At 33.4% G+C, this 27,298-nt stretch overlaps 1 protein-coding gene across 1 annotated transcript in view; it reads left to right on the forward strand.

Moving 5' to 3' along the window:
* Positions 1–549: 549 nt before the first annotated feature.
* Positions 550–27,298, forward strand: part of LOC110036418 (serine/threonine-protein phosphatase 4 regulatory subunit 3) — an 88,208-nt gene continuing 61,459 nt past the window's right edge. Inside the window, exons 1-8 of the mRNA XM_020740856.1 lie at positions 550–839; positions 5,881–5,961; positions 8,594–8,696; positions 8,794–8,878; positions 8,958–9,007; positions 18,403–18,482; positions 24,598–24,657; positions 27,173–27,272. Of these exons, the coding sequence (XP_020596515.1) occupies positions 795–839; positions 5,881–5,961; positions 8,594–8,696; positions 8,794–8,878; positions 8,958–9,007; positions 18,403–18,482; positions 24,598–24,657; positions 27,173–27,272 (604 nt within the window). The 5' untranslated portion in view covers positions 550–794. The remainder of the gene's footprint in view (positions 840–5,880; positions 5,962–8,593; positions 8,697–8,793; positions 8,879–8,957; positions 9,008–18,402; positions 18,483–24,597; positions 24,658–27,172; positions 27,273–27,298) is intronic.

Genomic DNA, 27,298 nt, shown 5'->3' on the forward strand with positions numbered 1-27,298 from the left:
TATGTAAATCCTTTAATTTTTCAGCTAAAAATGAGTATTATTATTTAAAAGTTCATAGAAAACACTAGGAGCATTTACAAACATATTATTTAATTCTTATATATTTATATATGAGATACCTAAACTTTGATATTTACAGATATATCACTCAAACCTTTAACATCACGTAAACAATACCACTATTATTAGTTTTTTTTTAATGAAACACTTTTTCCAAGCATCAATCTATAATACTGAAGTAGCATAAATGTAAATATCAAAGTTTTGGAGTTAGATATATCACACATATAAATTGTGAGGTTTGTATATAAATTTCCCAAAAAATTATAATGTCCTAAAAATAAAATTTTAAATTTTTAAAAATTTAAAAATAACAACTAAAATGATGAATGAATTCTTACTTGTATTTCATTAAATGTAAGTAAATATGAAATATTGCCTTTTTTTTAATTTTTTACTTGATATGAGTTTCGTATCACTTGATGTGTTCATACAGCAAAATCAATGGGCAATACCGTAATATAAGGCCTGTGCCGGGGCCTTTGGCGTTACTCCGTCCTTCCTGGCTTATTCCCACGGGGTCTTTTTTTCGACGGAGCCAAAGCGCGGAGGAACAGGGCTACGCCGAATTTAATTCTTGTTAGGGTTCTCTACTGATCTCGCGGGCTTCAACCTCTCTGCTTATACGCCAATTCGTCTCTGAATTCTGATATAGACTTACTGCGAACAACGATTTCTTCGCTTTTCCTTCGTTTTTCTTTTTTTCCGGCGGGCGTTGTTTTTGGTGGTTGTTCATGGGTGCGCAGGCGAAGACAGCTAGCTCTGCGAATTCCATGCAGGTAGGTGCTTTAGGTTTTTTGCTTTTTTTTTGTTCCTTTGTGCCAAGTCATAGTTATTTTTTGTGATGCCCTAGATTCTGAACTTCTGTTACTCTCACTTTAGATAGGGTGCGCTTTGCTGTTGTTTATATAGTATGTATTGTTTCGTGCACTGTTCTTTGTGCTAGTTGATTTGTGCTTATTGCCAGTTTTGCTTCCAATTTAACTGAATAAGTAGGCGCTTACTTGCAGTCTAATTTCATACCCACTAATTTATGTCCGTTAGTAGACTTTATTCTGCAAAATGGACATCATAATTGTAAAGTTCAAAGTAACAATTACTGCTGGGAAGGCTGATATGACGAGTACTGGATCATATTTATTGTTTTGATATGTTTGATGGCTTTTTGCCCAAATGTGTCAGCTTTAGCTTTTATCTGCTTTTCATTAAAGTTTTGAATTATGTCAACTGTTTTTTGCGTATTTTATGGAAAATTACAGTGATTCAGCAGTCTTTGAACTTTCCTGCTCTTTGTTATCCCATGATGACATTTATGATATTAGCAAGCTCGACTTTGGGACAAGCATAATTAATTTTCTTTCAGTTTTGACACAGCAGTGGTTCACTATATATTTTGTAACTTGAATTGTCATGACACGGGCAATCACTAGAGATTAATATCCAGAGGAGATTCTTGACAACTGACATTTGTACTTGACATGGATTTTGTTTGCTGAATACATTTAGTATCACAGGAAACCATGAAAAAGCATAAGGATGCAAATCATCCAATTGATTTCAAGTTGGTGGGAGTAAACTCTTGCATGCTATAAAAATTGATGGGCTAATTATTTCATCATAATAGACTACAGTTTTGGGAATAATGATAATGCAAAATTAAAAATTTAGTTGAAGTCCCAAAAAACGGAAGGGAAACCTCTTTAAATTGTATAAAATGCTTTTCAGGACTGTTAACATTTGAAATTTCATTGAAGCTCTTTGGAAACTATCTTATGACCTTGCTAAAAAGAGTGACAACCAATTTTAACTAGACATTGCCTAGATGAAATTTCATGTTTATAATTTGACAAGTGAAATAGAATTGATAGAACAATAAAATATATGAGCATTGCAATAGTATTGGATGTGAAATTGATAATAATCCGCAAAAAAATGAAATTTCAATGGATATGCTGGTGTGATTATGCTTGTTAATAGAAAATGGCATACTGTGACGCGTCTCTTGGAGCCATAGTGTATAGCATGATGTGTAATATTGTAATAATAGAGCAAAAAATGGAGAAAGCATGGGTAACCAATTGGGAACTCAATAATGGAAGAGGAGTAACATCATCAAAAAAAAAAAAAAAAACACAAGAATTGCCTTAAAAGTAGATCATGATATTGCTTTAACATATATTATGATTCACACAAGATGATCATATTGAAATAGAAAGACTCATGAAATACTAAAATAGTTAGTTTTTAAAATAGATATGTCATGATTATTGACTACTTCATGTTAGAACAAGATGTTAAACTTCAGAACTCACGGTCTGATCATAATGAAAAATTTGTTTGTAACCCTATATTCATAAAATTTAACCACTTATCTATAGAATTATGATCATCCTAACAGATTAGATTCACCTCTATCATTATTTTTTTTAAATCATAAACTTGATAATCAATTTTATAAATTTCATGCTCTTCTGTAAGTGTGCTAGGCCTAGTCAAAGATTCCATTTTTTTTCTCCTAATCAATCTTGAATGTTATAGTTTTTTCATTGAAACCACTATCTCTCATCATGTTCATCTAGTCCATCATCCAATTTTACTATTAAGTGCTTATTAGCATTGCTTATATCATTTAACAAACATGGATCAATAATGTCATGATAGTTGTCTCTCCAAGTCAAAGCGCTATTATACTTATTGTAAACCAGACCATTAAAATGAAATTATGTGTCTATAAGTTTATGGTGAGCCTTGCTATGTCATGTCCCATTTGCTATTGTGCACTATTAAAAAGTATCTGTGTCCTAAGTTTAGATATAATTTCTATAGTATATAGAGTTTTTGAGAATGTAACTTTTTTTATTATAATTGTGTGGTTAACAAGGTAAAATGGTAATATATTTTACCCAATTTTTGTTGAGAGCCTTTTGCATCAAAAGGCATTTCTTTAAGCATGTGCAAAAACCCCTCCATTGCCACCCTTGTTTCCTTAACATATTTGGATAACATCAATTTTTGTTCCTATGATTTGGGAAATTATATGCTTGTCTTAAAGGTTGCTGCATTTAGTGGTTGGATTGGTTTTGTGGTTTTATCCTCTTATTTTAATTCTACAAAGGGCACCTTAATGAGACTTTTGCTGTTCATATTGCAAATAAGAATGTTTCTTGATACATATATTATGAAATAAGAAACCTTTTATGTCGGTTAAACTCGTAGATATAAGTTTTAACGCCACTAATCACTATTGTCTATTTTTTTAAGCACCAAATGTAAGTAATAGTATCGTGTTTTTGTATAGATAAAAAATGATAATGTAATATGGAATGCTATTGAATCTATGTAGTATGCACATCAACTTAAATTTACAGAATTAGTATGCCCTCTTTTAAGAAGCAAGACCTTATAAAATTCATATTTTACTACCATATAAATTTCGATGTCTTGATAAGAAATCAACTTTATGATCGCAATAGATCAATCTGGGGGAATCACATACATATCATTCAAAATATTAGTCTAACACCTATGACATTTTTTGAACAGCCAAACTTGTGTATTTATGCGTCACATGACCAAATGATACACCAAAAATGCTGCGAGACACCGACAATCACACAAATATATGTGTCGATCAAGTTGTATACGGATTTTTGTTTATGTATCGATCCTACAGGGAACTTGTTAAATTTTCTAACAGATTGTAATTTCTAGTTTTCTAAACCCCTAAGTCTAGCTTGAAAAGTTCAATGATTTGAAGGTGTCTAAGTCCTAAAATTTATAAACCTAAGTATAATTTTTTGAGTTTTGATTATATGAAATATTATACTCCTGATTTTGTGAATCTTCAATATTCATTCTATGAATTTCCCCACTTTATTATTGACAACCAGAGACAAATCCTTCTTATTCTTTGTCGAGATCATAGGAAGCATTGAAAACTCTTATTACAATTAAGGAGACTTAAGCATACAATGTCTCACAAGAATTCTTTAGTCTCCTATTTAGGGTGCAATATGTTATTAACAATATGCCTATTCCACTGTGTGATTGTGTACTGTGCTACTCGTTCTTCTAATCAACGGTCAAAGGTTCTAGATCATGAGGGGTTTTAACATTTCAATTGGTCAGATTGAAAGTCAAGGAAGATAAAAAAGATAACACATCAATTTTTCACAAATTCTTAAATAGTCTAGAAAACACTCATGTAGAGAAGGTGATACATCACATATCCAACAGACAAGAGTATAAAAAATACTTAGCTAGCGAATATGACAAAAAGATTTCATTGAAACAGTAAAGTAAAAAAAGTTTACCAAAGAACAATTTCACCAGGAAGAGAAATTGTTTCTCTCCACTGAATCTTTTCTCTTATACAATGATCTCCACTCTCATCTTCTCTCTTATACACACTCAATACATTAAGCACAATCCCTTCATCAAAAGATATACACTTTCTTACTTCCTTTTCAAAGCCTCACTATCTATCTCACAGTTATAGAGTCTTCTCATTTCTGCCTTCTCCTTCTTTCTCCGGATGTATTTTTTATTGAAAATCTTGTCCCTCCCTGCTTTGTATGAGGCCAACTTAACTCCTCATGTGTGAAATGGCGCGAAACAATTGTGAAAACACTGATTTAGGCACCTGTTTCTTTTTCTTCGGACGCCCAGGTTGGCTCTCTGGGCTCTCTGTCTTCAGGCACCTGGGAGTCCAAATTAAGGCGCTTAGGCGCCTAAGACTGGCAAGGAGATGCCTGAACTTGAAAAGGGAGCACCTGAGCAGTCCTTTGGTAGTCTATTTCAACTCATTGGCTGCCCAAGTTGCCCAATCATCTGTATACTACTTTAAACACTAAAACACCCACATAAAACATAAAAAAACACAAATTAAGATAAAAATAACATAGCAATAACATAAATATAGTATGCATTAACCATACAAATTTTGATAAAAACGAAAAATATGGGTTGAGATTTTTTCATGAATATTGATATTTGAGGAGAATCTGTAAAATGAGTGCAAGAGGGCATTGGTTTTGTAAATAGTTAAGTTTTAGATGTTATATATGTAATCGTCCCAATTAATTTAAAATATTTGTGTATCTTTGGCCAGTGTAGGTATGATTTATTTGTTTTAGCACATGCATATGACGATTGATAAGTGAATTTCTGATAGGTAACTCATAGTTGAGAAAATGGTGGGTTATTTCTTGGCAGGATTGTGTGTGCATGTTCTTTTCTTTGAAGTAGCTCTTTGAGGAATGTCTGATCAACTTTAGTTCTTGCTTTGTGAAATGAAGTGGATAGAAAAGTTCTAGATGATAGCCTTGAAGGTGAGGGGACGATGGTTGGTGAGGTTTATCATTTATAGTTATACAAGTTTTTTATTTTCCCTCTATAGTGCACCCAATATCACTTGATTTTAGCAAAGTTGTAGAGGTTCGCTAGTATTTTTTCTCTTTATCCTTCTTTTAGCATTTTAATATTGCCAACGGAGTATTTTCCATCCCACAGATTTTTTTTGCTTCCCTTCTCTTAGGAAGCACATTAGACACTCGTAATGATTAATATCTCTACTGTTGGTGGTCACTTAAGTATGTTATTTATTTAAATGCTTTTCATCAAATTGGTGCTATTGGTTTGTAGTTGCATATATACATATGTGACTTTATACTATTATGTTTGTTCTCCCCATTCTGTGATATAATATTGATATTATTTGATATTTGTAAGCTTATTTTAACTAGATCCCTGAGTTAATTTTACTAAATGCCTTATTTGTAATTAATTTAGGAAAGATTATCTGACTTTGAATTATTTCAGCGTGTTAAGGTGTATCACCTGAACGAGCAGGGGAAATGGGATGACCAAGGAACTGGGCATGTCACCGTGGATTATTTGGAGGTATGAATCACTTATTTTATAACATATTTCGTTATGTTTTTCTTAATTTTTAGTTCACCTTTGGTTATAATAATTCTTATTGCAAATTAAGGCCGAGTCAAGAAATTCTTTGCTTTGCCTCACTATCGCAAGTTATTTTGCTGAAAATATTTGTATTCCTATTATTTGTTGGTTTCATGTACCATCCTCAGAATTGCTTGGTTTGCAATCTGTTTTTCAGTTCAGTGGCCATTCTTGTTTTCATTGCTCTCAAGTATTCTTGATTTTATTGCACTAACTAATGGCTTGTTTTGCATCACTTTTGTTATTATTTTTTTTTTTCAAAAATATATTTAGTTGGTATAATTTTTATATATTTTTAATTTTTTGATTTTAAAAACAAATCAACATGCTTTTAAAAATACTAAAAACACCAAGCAGCTGATTGGGATCACTTTTGATTTTTGTTATTATTATTATTTTTTTCATTTGCTTTGTTTATGCAATAAATCACGTTTTGGTATGTTATAATATGTTTAATTGTTTTTTTTAAAACACTCAAAATAAATTTTGGATGTTTCTAGTGTTTTTAAAAATAAATTAATTTATATTTGAAATTATGAAATAAATACATGCAAATAATGCATTTAAAAATATGTTTTTAAACTAGAAACCAAAAAAAAAAAAAAAGAAAAAGAAAAAAAAAAGATCCCAAACAAGCCTTAAACATAATATTTCACTGATCTAAGCATTGCTGTTTTGATTTTTCTCGTTTGCTTTCATGAATAGCGTTTTGGTGTTGTTGTATACATGTTTAATATTTCCCTCTGAATGGGCATATTATTTAATTGATATGTTTGAGAATTGCTATATGGTTCGAATTCCAATTTCTTATCAATATTTGTGAGAGCAAATTATATATTTGTATGTTGGGAAATTTGTCTTGGAAATGAGTAAATGATTTGCCCTTATTTCCATTTTCTGTGTTGTATTACCTTTTCCACAAAGTGTAGGATCTTTTGTGGAGTGACTTGTTGATTAAATGACATTAAATTAGTATATTATGCGGTATTTTGGTATTTTTTAGCAGTAATAATTTTTACTTTAAGCTTGATGTAATTTTTGGACTTCCTTTTTAAGTATCCTTATCTATTATAGAGTTATCTTCTTTTTGTTCATTTGATTTCATGTAGATTCTTCTAATACATTGGATAATAAGGCGGTGTTAGACTTTTACCTTTAAATTTTATGATGGATTCTCGTATGCCTTTTCTACATTAGATTGATGTCGCATTTAATTTTTGTGAAACTGCATCATGAAGGCATTCAGATGCAGATTTGCTTGACATCATAGCTAAATTGTTTATCTGTTCAAAGAAGATACTTGCATCTAAGATACATTTATCGGATTTCAACATGAAATTTTGTGCATAAACTTGACATAATACATCTTTAGTTTTTTCTATGTTATTGCTGAATCTATTTAATATAAACTTGGACAAATCTCCAGTAAGCACTACTGTTCAAGTCAGCATTTGCAAATCAGAATTGCCTAAGCTATAGTCTTAAAAAAGTACATTTTCATTCTCTTAGAAGCATAAATAAGAATCACATGTGCACGTTTTTATACCATATATGATGAATGCAATGGTCATAATGATTTAAATGATATTGATAAGTCAGCCTGGCATCTTTCACACCATATGAAGGTATTAGCCGGGTGTCTCTAAATCTTTTCCTCATCCTCCAAAGATAAAAGGAAGAAATTTTGAAAACCAGCCATCCACAGTGAGACAACTTGTAAGGTTTTGCTTAATTTGCATGGTGTCCTTCATTCACACCCCAAAAGAAGAAAGACTAACATTTTAAAACATGCGCCCTCCCTCTTGCTCTTTCTCTCTCTAAAGATGAAGAACATATAGAATGAAGAAAAATATAATAAATCATGGATTAAATATGATTAACAAATGGCAAACTCATTGATTAAAAGAAGTTAAAGGTTTGGTTTTCCTGATACATGTGGTGCCGGGATTGCTCGACTTTGCTGTCTTGATATCATCATGCTCTCTTAAATCGGAAGTTTAAAAGCTATATTTTCCTCTTCGTATTTGGTTTTCTTATTTCTTTTTTGGGTTAGTGGCTTGTTAAGTACTTTTACTGGTCTGTTTTTGTCTTATCATTGGGTTCATTATCTAGTGGGTCAATGCTTAGGCATTAATTTAGAAGACCTTGGTTTGCAAATATTGTACTGTTTTCAGTTTGAGGCCTTTTATTGTATATAGATATAGCTTAAATAAAGTATTTTGTTAATTAGTTATGTTTCACTTTATGTTGCATGCATGAATTGTGGGAAACGTGAGTGGCTGTACCAATTTGTTGTCACAGTTGAAGTGGTTCAAAAAAGTTCATAAATAAGGATTCATGGTTATATTTTGTAGAAATCTAATGTTGCTGTCCAGTTGTAAAATTTTTGTAATGAAAGTGAGGATGCTTCAATACTCTTTACAAGGTCTGATGAAGTTCTTAGAAAGGATTGAACCTAATTTTATGAGGCAACTGCCAATGGATAAATTTATTTGACTTTTCCAATGTGTTATTTTACTACCCTTTGGCTTTTTTTTGTCCATGATATAATTCTATGATATGATTTCAGAGATCTGAGGATCAACTTGGTTTGATTGTCATTGATGAAGAAGATAACGACACGTTACTTGTGCACCGTATTTCTTCAGATGAAATTTATCGAAGACAAGAAGGTGCACACACGTATCACCCGTGGTGGTGTTAAGCATTTTTCTAATAATATTATTGTTTTGTAGTATTTGACGTTCTTTTTGTCCTTTGCATTTTCAGATACAATTATTTCTTGGAGAGATCCAGATATTTCTACAGAATTGGCTCTTAGCTTCCAAGAAGCTGCAGGATGCTCCTATATATGGTTAATATTAATTTCTGCAGTTAGCTTAGGAGTGTTTATTGTGGATATTGATGCATGCTTTTGCCTCTTTTCTTGTTAGGGACAACATATGCACTGTACAGCGAAATTTACATTTCACCAGTCTTAGTAGTAAGTACCATGCTTATTTATTACTTTTTTTTTTCCTTTTATGATTTGATTTATTTTACTTGTTTTATTTCTTCTATTTGCCAAGTTATTGATTTTCGGATACAATTTGTTAGTGTGGTTTGTCAATGTTCTGGGAAGTTTATCACATGGCATTTATTTCTTTCCAATCATTCTATCTTTTTAATATTATAATAATATAAAATGTTATTTATTGTTTTGCCACCTACAATAAACTGACTTGCCTTTAGCATACCCGAACTTGAATACCTAAAGGCAATTTAAATGAGTAGAGATACTCAAGGGTTGTCTTATTGTTATATTGTTTACAAATGTTTTGCTAGGAGGCTTAGAGTTGAATTTAAAGTACGTTCATTGATATTCTTAGGATTATTTGCACGTCATTTATGCTTATTGGTGCTCGTCGCTTTTGTTTCTAGTAATTGTTCAATGTTCTCTTGGTTGTGTGCTTTGGCCGTTTTGAACACTTGGTCTTCTTGATGCGTTTTATAAGACTTAATTTTCCATTTACCACTAATTGTCATTAAAGGCAAAATTTACATAAGGTTAACAAGTTTTCCTTTTTTTAAATGACGGCGAACACTTAGATGTGCTAGGCCAGTGATGATATAAGGTGAGACATGAAGCCCTACTAAAATCGGAAGTTTAAAAGCTTCACCTAATAATCATGAAAATGAAAATCATCACATGCTTTAAAACTTCCTGTTTACTTGGTAGCATAGAATCAACTAATATGGCCGATGCTTATAACAATTCATCAGTATTTCCATTCTGAAACTCATTGGCCATTAGATCACATGACACTACATTTTTCATCTTTAAGTAAATATAAAGGGAAGTGAAATGAAAGTGATTAGCGGAGTTCAAAATGGAAGTGGAGCAAATAAAGCTTTGGCAAACATAGGTAACGGTATTTTTTGAGGCAACTGCAAGTTGTCAGAAAAGTTTGTCTGTCTAAAAGTTTTGGATCAACTGTGGGTCTTGATTGGTTCAGAAGATGATGATAGAGCTTAGCTTGTGGATGGAATGCTTAGGTCTGCAAACTTCTTGTTTTCCTTCAGCTGTATTTAGTAAGTTAGACTTCCTTATTGTTCTAAGTTAGCTTTAAGCTTAGTTGATTGCCTCAAGTTCTATCCCCTCTCTTATACATCCTTATTCTTCTAAGTCTCTAGACACCATTCATGCTTGAGAAATGATGCTGCTGCTGATATTTAGATTTATCTCCGTAAGTCGGTTGTGCCCTAGTTCACTGAAAGAGAGCTCCATTGATATCATTGTTTGCCTCTTGTGGTTTTTCTTTCAGTGCTCATGTTCACTTAACAAAGAGTCTCCATGTGTAGACCAGCTTGTGTCAGGTCAGTGACAATGTGGCTGCCAGCAATTTGGGCAATATTATGATTGAATTTATGACATGAATGATATCTAAATTGTTCTGTTTTGAGATGGTTGATTTTCTCTCTCTTTTTTTTAGGGTGGAAGACTGTCATAATCATTGTGGGTATTGTTGGATATAACCAACTTTGATTTTCCTATGGGTTAAGAAATGGTGTGTGAATGATAATTATGTTAAATGTATAAATTTTTTGTGCTTTAAAAGGAAGTTTTTTGGTTTTTGATTGATATTAGGGTTTGTTTTGGATGGTTTTCCAATTAAGTTTCAAAAACATACCAGAGATTAAAGTTCGGAATTAAACTCTGATTTGACCGTTGGTTGAATTGTGTTGATTAAATATAAAAATATTTAATATTTATTTAAACAAGAAAACGGAAAATAATATTTATTTTTTCATGTCAACTTTGGGGTTAATTTCTGTTTGACAAGAAAAATTCTAATGCCAGAATAGCTTCTATTGCATAGTGAATGAGATGAAAAACATAGTTTGCTATCAAGACTTTTGAAAAAACTTCAATGGTTGAAGTGTGCATGTTTTGTGATTTGATGAAGAAAGCATGGGTAAGTTAGAATTATTTAAAATTTGTCTTTCATTTTATTTTGATTTAATTTTTAATCATGCAAAGAATTGGCCGGTTTTCAAATACTGTCAGCGGTTCATCTGCTCATCCACCGTTTCGAGCAGTTTTTATACACTTCTTGCTAATTCAACTTTTTTACAATTTTAAACTTTATAGAGGGCCAATTCATGGTTTAACTAGTTGATGCGGCTGATTCGGTCCTATTTAAAACACTGATACCAATATCTAGCCTTTCAAGATTCTCTCTCTTTGTAGTGATTTCCTTGCCTTAATCATAGTATATGATTTAAAAGGGCATACAATTTTCCTATTCTATTGGTAAATTGGACTAATTTTTTCCAATCAGTTTGAATCGGCCAAATCAGTTAGGCAGTTTAACATGTAGATGTGGTTTTCCATTTTAACAATGAATTGCAGGTCTTTAACTATGTCATTAGATCATTGGCACCAAGTTGATTCCAAGCTCTCCACAACTGTCACTACATGCTTGTAAATTGAATGCTGTTGATATGATTTCTATGTTTTTGCTGTATGGTGTAGTTTCATGCTTTAAGATTCAGAGTCATGAGCATGAGCTCAGTGGTGTACACAAAGCTTGATGGATCTTATATCTTGTAGTTTTTCCTCGCTGTTGAAGCCTGAGCTTGAATAAAAAACCTGTGAGGGAGGATATCCCTGTTGTAGGAGCTATATTCTTTCTCATGTTATTTACTCTCTCTCTTGTTAACAAGCTTAGAACCGTTGGAGGATGCAATGGAAAATAAACATATTTGATTGTGCAGTATAGATGCTAGTATACTTAATTATAATCACATACTCTCTCGCTTTCTCTCATCCCTCTATTGCACTTTTTTCCTTCCCGCTTCTCGAATATCCTCACCTATAAATACGTCTGCATTCATGCTCTGCCTATTTTTGATTGTGAGTTAGGGTCTGTTTGGGAGCTACTGCATAGCAGCTGTGCCAGGAAGCTGTTGCAGGGAAGTTGTGTGTCTGTTTGTTTTGTGTAATTGTGCAACAACTATTTTTGATAAAAAAACCTTTCTGCACCTGTAATATTATGATGTTTATAACAGAATTAGTCTTAGTTGCACATTTCATACATGAAAATAGATATCCAGATTGATTATTACATAATACAAACTGACACTCCACTAACAGTAGCACAACAATCAAAATTAAAAATAAAACTATTAAAATAATGATTAATATTATCATAACTTTGAATTTAAAATGAGATGATTAATTTCATGAGATAATCTCTTCTCTGACGAAACTTTCCCTGCTCATCACTATTAGAAGTGTGAATCATCAAATTGATCCGCCCACCTGAAGAAGTCATAGTTCTTTGATTTATTTCTTGGACACCTGTAAAATTTTCTCCCATTGCTATGCTCTTGTAGCGAAGTAAACAGAAAACACCGCAGTCTACAGTAGCTGTACAATCTCTGGAGGCATCGAAAGACTTCAGTTCGTCTTTTTTAAAGGTTTAAAACTACAAAGCACATACCATTGGATGCAACATTACTAAAAAAAGAAAAATAAAAATACACAAGTAAAATTTTATAAAGTTGTGAGGTTTTAGAGCACAGAGTAAATCAACGAATAATCTGTCACTACAAAAGACAATAGATCTTTAAAAAATAGGTTCTTGGTTGCCTTAAAACCACGTAACACGAGCTCGTATGTGTCAAAGAAGCATATCTCCACAAAGGATTCCAAAAAAACCCCAACATTCATATGACCAGAGAAAAAAGGGTCTTGGTTGCCTTTAAACCACATAAAATTGAGCTCGAATGTGTCATATAATCATATCACCACAAAAGACCATCCAGAAAAACCCCAACAACCATTTGACTGAAAAATAAGAGGTTCTTGGTAGTCTTTAAACCATGTAATACAAAACTCACATGTTTAATAAAATAGGCCACGAAGGACATCCAAAAGAACCCCTAAGGTCATGTCATCATAGACTTCAAAACCAATAAAAAAGGCAACAAAAAAAATCCATATTAAACCTACTCTTGCCTTAAGACCATCCATGTGGGAGAAGAATGACAAAGTTATTTGCACTGAATTAAAATTCAACATGAACATCATTACATATAGCGTCATTACAATAAAAAACAGTTACTTTTCCAACACATTATACAAATAAAGAAAAACCGTCGAATAATCTGTCATTGTAAGAAGACAAAATACCTTAAAGAAAGGAGATTTTGGTTGCTTTCATACGACTGAAAAACGAGGGGACCTTGGTTTTCTTGATGACGATTTCATGCGTGTCAAAACCCATGACAATATATATGCCATCCAGAAGAACTTCTAAGATCGTATATCTCATCATATGCCTCCAAACCAAAAATGAAATATGCAATAAAAACTATTATACCACGGTTACCTAGGAGGCCATCCATGTAGGAAAAAATATATGCGAACGAACTGAAATTAAAAGTTGCACCAAATTGGGATTCAACATGAACATCGTTGAACAAATCGTCACTACAATAAAAAATAAACATTTTCACAACACATTGCACATAAATAAATATAAAATAACATAGTCTTTTCACCCGCTAATTTCGACATCAACAATTTGCTCTCTTAACTCAATCATCTCCTCAACTCTTTCCCCATCATGGGTAAAAGACTTGGGCAAATCACTTTAAGGCTGCGATATTGATTACCCTATACGATATTCATATGCTTCAGCACGGTCATGTGAATGATCTTTATCTGCCAAATTGAAATAAATGTCATTACGTGATGTATGACGACGAATGTTGTTGTGGAGAGCTATAACTCGCAAAATAACTCATCTTTTTTTCAAATCCCAAATGCTCTTTTATTAGCACAACATAAGGATTAGTGCCTCTTGTTAAACATCTTTTTTCTATCCTGGGAAACAGTGCTAGCTCTTTTAAAATTAGGAATGTGGTATTTGGTATCGGGAAAATGTTTGAGAAATCCTCTTTGTAATGGATATCCAACATCAATTAAATAATATTTTTCTGATATAATTATAGTTATTTGTATTGCACTGAAAATACCCTTTCATTTATTAATTTTCTAGTAAACTTGAGGGCGACTACAAAAAGTTGTTTTTTGAGTTTGCATGATAAATTTGAATATGCGACGTTGTGTGCACAACATTCCATCCAACCATAAAAAATGTAACGCATATTAAAATCACATACAACCATACATTTTGTGTGGGTGAACCACATCCTCTGATGTATGCAATCTTTTCACTGTTTAATACTTTTCATCAATCGCTCTAATACAATCCTAAAGCATTTACCCAATGTATTAGAGTTACCGTGTTTAAGTAAATTTAGAAAAATATTAACACGTGCATTTATCTTGAAATATGACATATAACGTTGGTCTTGTGAAATTTTATGGGAGTCCTTTGGAACGTGGGGTCTTCAGGTTTGATAATTTTTTATGATAAGTTAATTAGAGAATTCAACCCAATCGAGAAATATTTACTTGTTGTTTTTGATAAATGCTGGAATAGCTCGATGACTCCTCTCTTAGATTCATTCTGTGATAAAATATAGAGGGTTATGACTAACAACTATTTCAAAATCATCATGGAGGAGCTATGAAGTTCATGATACTTATGCAGTTCTTCTAACAGATCAATAAATACAAACTGTCATACAAAACATATAATTAAATCTTGTTGGCTGACCCGCAAACAAGTCTCTAACCCACTTATCACCAATGATGCAGATGTTATGCAAGGAGAGCAAACAATATATAAGTTATAATAATCATATATTAAGCATGATATAACTGCAAGTTTTTTTTGTGTCTTTCTCTATCCATGTTATTAATTGTTTATGCAGCTGCCACATATAAATAACACCGAATTAGCCAGAACTTGCATTAAAAAAAAATGGTACCAAAAGTTCAAAAAACAATGAAGAGGTTGTTCTGTTTGTAAAATGTTCTCATAAAAATTAAACAAAAAGGGTCCAACAAATAAAATTCAAGCATAATGAAAGTAGCATAAATAATGTTCCAATAAAAATCAATGTGTCTGAAAAACAAAATAAAATTCATTCATATCAGCTGTTATGGAAATAATTAAGTAATTGACCCTATGATTATGAGTCATCGACGTAAATAACTCTCTCCTTGTCGGGTTTTCATGCAACTTCAAATAGAACAAGTAAAACAATATGTCCTCATAAATCTTTGGAGTTTCTTCTCGAATTTGCATGACTCGCTAAATAGAAGTTTCTTTTGATATGCTAGAATCTTTGGTGCATGAAATAATTAACAGTGAAATTTGGCTTCTAATGAAAATTGTACCTTTTTTTCTCAACCTTAAGGCGGTTGGATTGAGTAATAGATTCAACTTCATTGAGGCTAGGGTTGGGGCATTCATTCGAGTCAGCTATTTGTTCGACATCTACATGCTCAGATCCTCTAGCGAACCCTCTCTCACTTGGGGTCCATGCATGATCTCCTATGACCTGAACTACCAAACATACAATCTAACTTTTCTTCAAGCTCATGTTCAATGTTGTTGAATAAAATAATTTTTGGCATTTGACACGACCTACAAATTAATGGATGATTGATATGTTGATATAATTGCAAAAAAAAATGGTGAAAGACTGGACATTTTATAAATTCTCACCTCCAATCTTTTGATCCACCATTTCTTTGAAGCATCGATGGTTAGCTTTATCAGATCCCAACCCAAGCTCGTGGATCCCGTTTCAACTTTTTTCGTATTTTCCAATCTTTTTTAGCTGATTCCACTTGTTTTTCGATTGCATTCTATCATATTCCATTATTGTGTTTTCCTTGAACTTTTTTGTTATATTCTACTAGCCCTCATTGTTAAAATAAGTGGTTGACCTATTTTCCAATTCCACCTCTTTAAGGTAGAGATCATAAAATATTAGCTTCACCTTTTTATCCCACATGACAGGCAAACTAATTTATTTTGTCTTAACCATGAAGACTACTACAACATATATGTGTGACAGAGAAAACATACTGTCCCATTTAAAATGTCACAACTCGAAATGATAAAATAAAATAAACATCTGAAATCTATTGACATATCATTACCAATACATCAACACCACATCATCAACGCCCACATTACCACCACCAGCACCAACCCAACAAACCACCACTACCACACATCAACACACCAACGCCACCACTCCCATCTCCACGCACACCACCCATACCACCATGTTTCAAAAAAAAAAAAAACAAATTCACTACCAACGAATAACAACTAACAAACCACCACCACATCATCAACGCCAACAGACCACCACCACATCATCAATGCCAACACACCATCACCACCACATCATCTACACCTACACACATCATCACCAATAAAAAAGCACCACCACACCAACAAACCACCACCGTCACACCATCAACACATCAACACCATTACTTCCATCTCCACACACACCAGCACGCATACCACCATGTCACAAAAAAAAAAAACAAATTTACCACCAACGGACCACAACTAGCAGACCCCCACCACATTTGAGAAAGAGAGCAACCCGTTAAGACCAATCAAATTGAGAAATGAAGCAGCAAAAGTAGTATTTCAGTGGGCATACACGGAGGCCACATACAAAAATTAGCAACCAAACCTCCAAATTTCACAGAAAAAGCAAATTCACCACCAACAAACTTTCTCCACATTCGACAAAGAGGGCAAATCACTAAGACCAACCAAACCAAGAAGTGGAATAGCAAAGCCCCATTCCAAGTCTACTCGAATTGAACCGGAAACAAACTAGAGCAAAGAGCTCCTATTGAGCAAGTCATACTGGGCAAATAACAAATACATTTACTTCCAAAGTCCACAAAATGCAAAAAGCAAGCCACAGACCCAATTGATTAGAAATCGAAAGGAGCATAAAATCAAAAACATCAAATAGCAAATGACACAAGGCAAACCTCAAATCGGATCCTTCCAACATAGAGCTAAGCTAGAAATTGCAAAGTGCAAGCCACACAGGGCAAACTTCAAACCGTAAAGAGCAAATAACAACAAACGTATAGGGTGGAGAATACCGTAAGAGGAGATGAGAAAATGCCACCATAGTCGGAGTCCGAAGAGAAGTGAGAAAGGAGATGAGAGTTATGCCCGGAGCCGAAGACCGGAGAGAAGCAAGAGAGAAGGGAGCTAGGGCAGAGACATGAGAAAAGCACGCAAGAGAAGCATGCAAGGGAACACAAAGTATTTGTCATGAAGAAAATGCTGGCCGTGGCCTGCTTTTAGATAGAATTATCCTAAAAACGGCCGCACCGCAATTTCCAAACACAGTTGCCTGTGTTCTCCCACCGCGCTGCAATTGTTTTCTGTGAGGATAGCAGCTGTAGCCTTTATGTCACGTCCAAATTCTATTTCTTTTTTAGTTTTGCCCCTCCTTTTTCACCTTGCAAACACCCTTACCTCATTTATTGATCCTTAGGCATCATCTTGGAATCCTAAATCTGTGTCATTTATAAGCTAGAGAAAAGAATAAACTTTTTGGGCTGCTGTTCCCTTTTCACTAGTTACAACTTTTCGTCTGGTACCTTTTGCCACTAATTTTATCAATTTGATTGCCGTCAATACTGAAATATGTCTATTTAATCAATGCAAAATTTTTAGCAGTAGTTTGGCTTCATATTAGGGATCGCTTTAACATAAAATTTCGATGAAACTTGAGATAATTCTTTGAGAATGTTAAATATTATTAGCATTTAGGAATTGCTTAGGCTTTGTTTGAAGTAGCGTTATTGTTCAACAAATTGCAAAGTCATGTTTGTCTAACCGGAAGAGGCCAACTACGATATGAAATGATGAAAATTTGCCGTTCTTGCCAAATAACATCGGGACATGTTCATCTCCCACTGCTTCACCAAAAAAATTTTTTTTGTAGGCGCCTGCGTTCACTCCAACTGAGCGGAACTTCACCGTTTTCTCAAATGAAGCCTTAGTTTATTTGAATGTTATGGTGAATTTACCAAAAAAATGTGATGCTGTGAAATTTATGATTATAGGAGCCACCATGATGCTGGTTAAGTTTTTTGTAACTTGCTCCTTGACACTCGCATGAATTTTGAAGATGTATTCATTAGCATTAGGTCGTAGAAGTTCATGTGACAGTAGAAGTTTATGTGCCTATCATTTTCAGATATTTAAGAGGCATAATACTCTTTAAGACAGTTTTGGACTGAAATTTTAAAATCGGCAATTTTATTTTCGCACTTGATGTGCTTCATCCATTTCATTCTCAATTAGTAATGTTTTTTTTCCCGTTAACGTTTTGGAATAGTTTTAATATGTTTACTTGTGATGATATTGGAGGTTTGCCATACAACTTAGAAGAAATGATTAATTTTCAAATCTGCAGATGAGTCATTCCATGCAGTTAACAATGAGCTGAAAGATATCCCCCCAGTTCAAATGTCCACCCTCCCGTTGATTTTGAAGGTTTGAATCTTATATGAATCTTTTTAATGTACTATGCACAATCATAATTTTGGGTTTGGTTTTTGCATTTTCCAGCTTCAGTATGCAAATTAATGTGTTTTCTTTTAATTTGCTTTTACTAACGTTATTTGGAAGAATAAACATATTTGTCCTGTAGTTAATACTTTCATTTTTTGCTACTAGTACTCTATTACTATGTTTTGGTCCTTTCCTTTGTTTAATATTGAGGAGTCTGTTAGAAAATATGCAAAATTAACCTTGGAAGGATGGATTTTGAAGATCGAATTTTGGAAGAACTTCATTGCAAAATTATATTTTAAAATTTAAAAAATTGGAGTGTCAGAGAAGATGAAAGAGAAATTCATGCAGAGAGAATCAATGGGACTACACATAATTTACTCCACTTTCTCCTCTAGTTGTTAAGAACAAGGTGTTATTAGCTACTTTCTAATGATTAATTTTTATAATTTTGTTTCTTTGAATTTGAATAAATTGCTGATTTTTCTTGTCACTATGAAGTTTAGAGTAAGTTGTTTTGTGAAAGTTGGAATTGGATGGAACTAAAAAAAAATCCTCTTCTCCGATAACTTCCCGCCTCTCTTATTCTCTCGTTTTCTCTCCCCTCTCCACCCATTTCTTTGTTTTGACTCCTAACAAGAATTACCCGTGGTATTTCTTATCTTTTTTGCTCAACAACTTCTGACGGCCTCATGTGGCACAATGTAGGTTATTTACATTGTTGGCAGTTGATTACAATTTTTGTAGGGATGAAGACAAGTGGCCACCTGTTGTGTTCACTATTTTGCAGTTAAAAGTAAAAGTTCTCATTGTTTTAAGCAAATAATCAAGGAAAAGTCCATTATTTCAATGCATTCTAGATAATGCCTTAAATCTTGTACTTATTTCTTATAAGTTCCAAAATCCTACTACATTCAATTAAGACATGCCATCCTCATTAGAAGGTTGGGCATCATGCAGACGAGTTTAACAAAAATTTGAATATTAATTTGTCATAAAAAAGGATCATCACCCAGTATTGTCATATCAATTGGATATGTCATCTAACATGGTAAAAAATAATCATGGATGTAATTAAGATCAACATCATTCTATTGCCTTTATTTCGCTTAAAAGTAGAGTTCTGATCCAAGAGGATCCCCATACTCAAATTTATGGCAATTAGTATTTATAAATTTACTTGGAAATATCAATTGTAAAGTATCTTAGAGCATTCTAGAAGCTTCCAAAGGCATAGGGAACTTTCCAAATGAATCCATGAATTTTTTAAAGATAAGGAGAAGCTTCTAGTATTAGATTGCATCAAAATCCAAGCCTGGGAGAAAGGAGGTTTTGTTGATTATTATTGGTTACATTTAGCTGATTGTTTGTTAGGTTGTTTTGTTTTGCAAATTTAGGAGAAATTATATTTTTGTGCAATTAGAATTGGATTGGATTTGAATTTGCTTAGATTAGAACTTGGCTTTTGTATTACCATAAAGGAGGGCTTTATGATTCTAATTTCAAGTTTTTTGTAATCAAAATTTTTTCCTTTCAAATCTCTTTGCATAGCTCAATTTTTTTTTCCATAAATAAAATTATTGAAAAATTCTTCCAATAATTGTATTTAGGAGGAAAAAATATTGGAAAAAGGATTCATGTTGTTGTACAATTATTGGAAAATTTTGTGATTCTTTCTTAATATTTTGGGCATATCTTTTATTTATTTTTAAAATAAAGTATTGTTGTTTAAAGATGAAAATCAAAAGGTATCTTTTTCTCAGAGGAAGATATTCAACATAGGTGGGTGAGTTATTTTGATAAACTTTTTTAATGAGGTTTCTTAAAATACGATCGACCTTAGTGATTATAATATCGTTGATAATAATAAATTTTTTTATTTTACCACCACATTAGTAAAAATGTAGTTGACGAGGTTTTAAAGAAAACCAATGGTGAAAAATCAATAGAACCTGATGATATCTCAATTTAAGTGTGGAAATATGTTGAATATTTGAGAGTTTCTTGGCTTACTCAACTCTTTAATATTACTTTAAAAACTAAAAAGAAGCTCGAGAAGTGAAGGAAGAGTATTTTGGTCCTTTTTAAGAATAAAAGGGAAGCACAAGTGTGTGCAAATTATAAAGGAATTAAGTTAATGCGTCATACTTTAAATTTATGGGAGAGAATAGTTGAACATAGGTTAAGACATGATACAAAGATTTCTAATAATCAGTTTGGATTTATGTCGGGCAAGTCTACAATGGAAGGTATACATTTATTGAGAAGTTTTATGGAGAAGTACATAGAGAGTAAGGAGGTTGTACTTATAATTTTTATTTATTTAGAAATAGCTTACGATAAGGTTCCAAAAGAAGTTCTTTTGAGAGTTCTAGAAAAGAAAGCTGTTGTTATGATTTATATTTTAGTCATTAAAAAGATGAATACTAGAGCTGTTATTTGAGTTCGAACGGAAGGAGGATTGATTGTATTTTCCTATTCAGTTAGATTGCATTAGGGATTGACTTTAAGTCCATATTGTTTTGCTTTAGTTTTGGATGCTCTTACCAGACATTTACAGGAGGATGTACCTTGTTGTATGCTTTTCACTGATGATGTCCTTCTTGTGGATAAGACTAGAGAAAGAATTCAGGAAGAACTTGAATTATGGAGGTCTACATTGGAGTCTAAAGTCCTTCATTCTAGTAGATTTAAAATTGAATTTATGGAATGTAATATTAGTAGTAGTAGCTCTAGAGACGGAGTTCTAACTATGGGTGATCAAATCATTAGAAGGTGTGAACATTTTAAATATCTCGAGCCTATTATTCAAAGTGATGGTGATATAGATGACAATGTTTTTAGTAGAACAGACTGTTTGGTTGAATTGGAGGAATGCATCGGGCCTATGATGTGATAGAAAAATAGGAAAATTTTATAAGATGGTGGTGAGACTCGTAATATTTTATGTCGTAGAATGTTGGCTTTTGAAAGAGAAGCATGAAACAAAGTTAAGTGTTGTTGAGATTAGAATGCTTAGGTGGATGATTGACTTGACCACTTAGAGACAAAATGCGAAACGATTGTATTCTAGAAAGGGTTGGTGTAGCTCTACTGACAGACAAGATTAGAGAGAGCCTTCTTAGATGGTTTGGTCATATTAAACATCAATTATCTGATCATCCAATTAGGAGGAGATGTTTTAGGTTCGATTTATGTTAAGAAAGGTTGAGACAGACCTAAAATGACTTGGACATATTACATAAAAAATCTTAATCTATTAAAATTAAATGAAAATATGACACTCAGTATGACTCAATAGAGGAAAAGGATTCATGTAGCTGACCCCAAGTAGTGGGACAATGGCTTGCTGTTGTTGCTGCTAACTCAATGCGTTAGCAAAACTCTACAATTTTCTTGTTGATCACTTTTGCTTAATCTGTCTCTATTGCCGATATCAATCAACACTTCATGGCTTCTTCTACGACTCTAGCCATCAAAGGATTTTTTTTCATAAGCATGAATGTTTTCTAACGAGTGAGTAAAAAGGTTACATGAACTAATGTCTTTATGGGACTGCCATTATAAAAATAAAAAAATAAATTTAGTTTTAAGATATTAAAAAGCTCAACAAGTAATGTCTTACTAAAAGAAGAAAACATGCTGATATTTAGATACATGCTATGTCCGAAATGCTAAATTTATTAGAGTTTTTATGTTTAGCTTGGAATTTCATAAATTTGGGATAATGAGGGAAGATTTTTTTTTGATTGGTGTCTTAATGAGGAAGACTATTTGAATCCCTTTATTTCATCAGATAAATTTTTATAGAAGTTTGAGATTGAACTTGGTGTGAATCAACAACAGCATCCACTTCAAAACCATCAAATATAACATTGATAAATATATTTGTAATATTAGATGTAGAAAATTAGTATAAGCCATAGAGGGTCCTTCAATAGGTTGACATAGATCTAGCCTAGGCATCACTCTTGAGGTATCTAAAGGTCTCAACATCTAAAAATGATAGCTCTAGGCAGGAGTCACCCGACAGATTGGAAGGCTCCATTTAATTTTGAGTATTTACTACAAATAAATCTTGCTTGTCCATATTTTGATCAGAAGAGCCAATCCTAACTATAGGGACCCTAAAGGACAATTTCTTTAATTCTGGATAGGACTCAAAACAATCAACATAGGAATGCATGAACCTTTTTCAAGACTTGCAATATGTTGGCAAACTTTTAATTTCACTTTTTGCCAATAGCATTTGAGGAACTGCTAGTTTATTCTTATCGAGCTAAAGGGGCAAAAATGTCAATCACAATATGTACAAATGGTTGAGAAAGCCTAGTGGTAGCTGCATCCATTTACATTGGTTTGCACAAAATTTTACCCAATGAGTTTCCTATCGATTGATTGTTGTATTGGACTTTTAGTCGAGGGAAAATTACCTAAACAAAGGTAATAGAGGTTCCTTTGAAGTATCATAGTATGGAGATCATTCCGGCGTACAACCTTGGAAGTCTTTTGCTTAATATGGATTTTGAGAAAAATCTTGGGTAATTTACTTCTCAAGTAGTTTATAAGCTTGTGACGTTTATTAAGAAGTCCGCAGAGCAGTTAACTGTTAGGCGAAGATCATAATGAAAGTATGAATAGACTTCAAGCTCAGACAACAAAAGTAAATTTTTCTAACTAAAATGTAGGAAAATTGAGTTTCCAATAAAAAAATGCTTTTGAAAAAGGAGTGTGTTTACCATGTAAGATAATGGCTGGTATGTGCCTAATAGAATTCTTAAACATTAATCCCTAATAATGAGAAACTGGCATGTGGTTTTGACTGCGAGGAAACCTTCTCTTTAATAGTGCCAGCAGGGGAAAAATTGGGAGTAGAAGATCTGGAAGCTGAGTACTAATATTTAGGGAGACTAAGGTGATAAAGTATGATAACCATCGCTAATCATCAGATCATTCAAAGATGAGGACTGGGTAAAGACGAAGCACATGGTGGTGCCTTGTGGATGAAGGTACGAAACATTGACAAAGGGGCTGTAGAAGCTCTAGAAAGTGAGATGTAATATGGGCTCCCGCAAAGGAAAGTAGAGGCTGGGCACCATCAAAGTCACCAAAGACAAACATGTGAGAGCTAGAGATAACAAAAGTGAGCTGCGTTCAATTGGTGCTACAACAATGACATATTGAAGCCTAGGCAACAATTAGTATGAAACTCGAGATCAAATTAGATGCTTCAAGCAACAGCTCGTGGGAGCCATCCACACGAGAATGAACACATTGTTGTAACAAAAATGACACAACTCTAGAGGTTCAAGTGGCAATGAGCCGCGAGTACTGATAACGAGCACAATGTGCATGACAATGTGAGTGGAAGCCACAAGCAGCGACTTGCAAGTGCAGTGATATTAATTTTGTAGCTATAAAAGTAGCTTGCATGTCTGGGTGAACCCTAACTACTGGCTTCATTGCATTGTAATGTAGTTCTCTCCTTTACCTTTAATTTCATTGATAGTCTTTGGTTTTTCAAAAAATTGCCATATTTCCTTTAACCTTAGTTTCCTTCCAGTTTCATAAGCCTTCTGCTCTCCCCTATCCTGTATCAACTTAGGCTAGGGATGAATCAATTATTATTAGTATTATTATTATTATCATCATCATTATTATTATTACTAATACTTTTTTGGCGTTTTGTATTCCAAATATTCAGACATATATAAAAGGTGTATGGCAACTTTTGCAAATTATAAAATTGCATAATAATCTATGCTAAACATGTTTTTTTCTTCTATCAGATTGCTTATTGTATTCATGTCACTAAACAATGACTAAACCAGGTTTGCGAAACTTAACGTGTTAAAAGCCCATCAATATAACAATTCAGTCACGTTATTATTTTCTATTATATTCCTGCATGCTCTGTTTTTTGAGGATTTATGCTTCATGATGAAAAATGATCAGATTGGCTTGAGAATGATGCTTGAAATACCTTTTTAAGAAGCACTTAATGTTTAATTTTCTTTTGTTTTTTTGTTGTAATTTTTGCATGCTTTTTTCATCTTGGATGCTTTTTGATTTTGAGGACATTGTATTTTATCTACAGGCAGTGGTTGAGTGTGGGATCACTGATCAGTTGCGTGTTACTGAGTTGATCTCCCAAGATGTATGATCCTTCAATCACTTCCCCTTTCTATGTTTAATTTTTTCTGTAAGTTACTGGATCTTACTTATGTAGCCTTTTGTAGCTTATGAATATAAAGCTAAGTTAATTTATTAACAGCGTATTTTTTTAGATCCACTTCAGCTGTTATATCATTTCGACTGGAGTACAACAAATTGCCAAATCACTCACTTATTTCTTTGTGCTTTATAAAAAAAAATCTTGATTTGAATGTCAGCTATAATTCGGCATGTGCAAGTGGGTTGTAGGTTGCTGCGTTGAGTGTTTGGTTACTTTGTATGGAAAATATCAGTTTTTTGATGGTGAACCTTTTTGAATGATTTTTTTTAACATAAAATCAATATTAATGTTGGGTTTAGCTCCTTAGCTAAATTAAGGGTTCATAGATTTCACACTGTTTTTTATTTGCAGATTGGCTAGTTTTCTGATGTTTGACTCATTGGAATTCTTTGTATCGTCACAGAGCTTTTGCCACTGTATTGATTCAAATTAATTTCACTGGGTACTAGCCTTTGTTTTAATTAACATTTACATTTCAGCTCAAACGTATTAAATATTTTAGAGGCAAATGCCGTCTACATATATGATCTGGTTGATTTGTCATGCGACCAGCCTGTGAATTTATCTCTTGTTTTTGTTTTTTTTTTTATGATTGCATTTCTGTTTGCTGGATGGAATATTCTCAAAGTCTTGGGCCAAAATGCTTACCATTCATTATGCTTTTCTGCAATATATTTTGGCACAAATTGTAACTTCAGTCAAATAATTTGCAATGGTAGCATGTTGTTCGTATTTGTAGTGGAGATTTGCATGTTGTTCGTATTTGTAGTGGCGATTTGCATAATTTGCAATCAACGGTCAGTTTTGGTTGCCATTACCACTTTTTGTTTTTCCCATGCTGTTGGGCAAAAATTGGTATTCACTAATGAAACCATAACTATAACGTTAGGATGGGATTTGAAATCTCCAACATATTGGATATTAACAAAGCTGTTTTGGAGAATTGGGTGCTGGAAGGCTGGCGGAAGCAGGTTCAGGTGCTGGAGGGGTTAGCAGCAGCAGATTGGGTGGCTGGAAGGCTTGCGGCAGCAGGTTCAGGTGCAGGAAGGGGCTGGTGGCAGCAGCTTGGGTGGCTGGAAGGTTGGTGACAACAGGTTTGGGTGCGAGAGGGGGCTGGCAGCAGCAGGTTCGATGGCTGGAAGGTTGGCGGCAGCTGGTTTGGGTGTAGGAGGGGATGGCAGCGATCAGGGAAGAGTGGCAACAAGCAGTAGAAGGAATGATACACACCATCTCGGGATGATTTACAGCCAGAGCATCTTTTCGCCATTTCATACAACCCTAGAAAGGATAAATAGATGCTGGAGGCTGTCTTGACCGAAATCTCAAAGCACAAGGCTGAACCCTAAAACCAGAAAACACATAAATACTAGTAGGTAGCTGGGAGAGGTGGGATCCCTTCTTATTTGGGTGGTACTTTCTTTCTTTGTGCTGCCAGTCCCTAATTTCTCTCCTAGCCCTCAGCTGAACTGGTTCGACCTAGTTAGAAAAACATCTAGAACCCCCTGTGTCACTTTATTGTTGAAAAATACATTATTATTTAAAATTATACAAAAATATTATATTTTTATAACATTCAGTAAATTGGGTAAATGAAATTGAAGAAGGAAACTTTTAAAATTGTTGAAATACTAAAGCTAAATATTTCGTGTGATGCTTGAAGCTAAAAAATGAAAGGAACGAGGGGCTAGCAATAAAAGGAAGGATGCATACATTTTGAGACGAGTTACAGTTGGAGCACCTTCTCACTGTCTGATACAACTCGAGAAAGTGAAGATGGACGTCATAGGTTGTCTTGACAGAAATCTCAGAGCAAAAACTTGAACCTTAAAATCAGAAAAAAACACACATAAATACTAGTAGATAGCTAGGAGAGGTGGGATCCCTTCCTATTTGGGTGGCATCTTTCTTTTCTAGGGCCGGCTGGCCTTAATATTCCTCTCAGCTGAACCCCAGTAGAAACGGTTCGACCCAGCTAGGAACTCCCGTGTCACTTTATTGTTGAAATATATAGTACTATTTAAAGTTATAAAAAATATTTTAATTTTAGAAAATTCAGTAAAGTGGATAAATTAAATTGAAGAGGGAAACTTTTAAAATTGTTGAAATACTAAAGCTAAATATTTCGTGTGATGCTTGAAGCTGACAAATGAAATTGTGTTTTAAAAACCTTTAACTATATTGCTGTTCCATCCTTGCAAGAACTTGGTTCATTAGAAGTCCTAATAGAGGATGCTATCACAAAGGTAATCAGATGGAATTGTTTGTTGTTAAAGGGAAACTTGTATCGAATACAGAACTTGTTCCTGCTTTTATTTTGTCTATTGATGCTTATATTTTTAATTGTGTTTGATACCTGAAGAATTTATTCTGAAATTCCCATCCGGTTAGATAAGCTTGATGCGTGCTATTACCAAATTCTGATATTTCTATCTTGCAGCAAAACTTCTTTCCAAAGTTGATGGATCTATTTAAAATGAACGAAGACTTGGAGAACATGGAGACTCTTCACATTATATCCAAATTGGTTAAGGGAATCAGTGAGTAAATATATATATATATATAT

The sequence above is a fragment of the Phalaenopsis equestris genome, unplaced genomic scaffold, assembly GCF_001263595.1.
Source record: "Phalaenopsis equestris unplaced genomic scaffold, ASM126359v1 Scaffold206200, whole genome shotgun sequence".
Taxonomy (NCBI): Eukaryota; Viridiplantae; Streptophyta; class Magnoliopsida; order Asparagales; family Orchidaceae; genus Phalaenopsis; species Phalaenopsis equestris.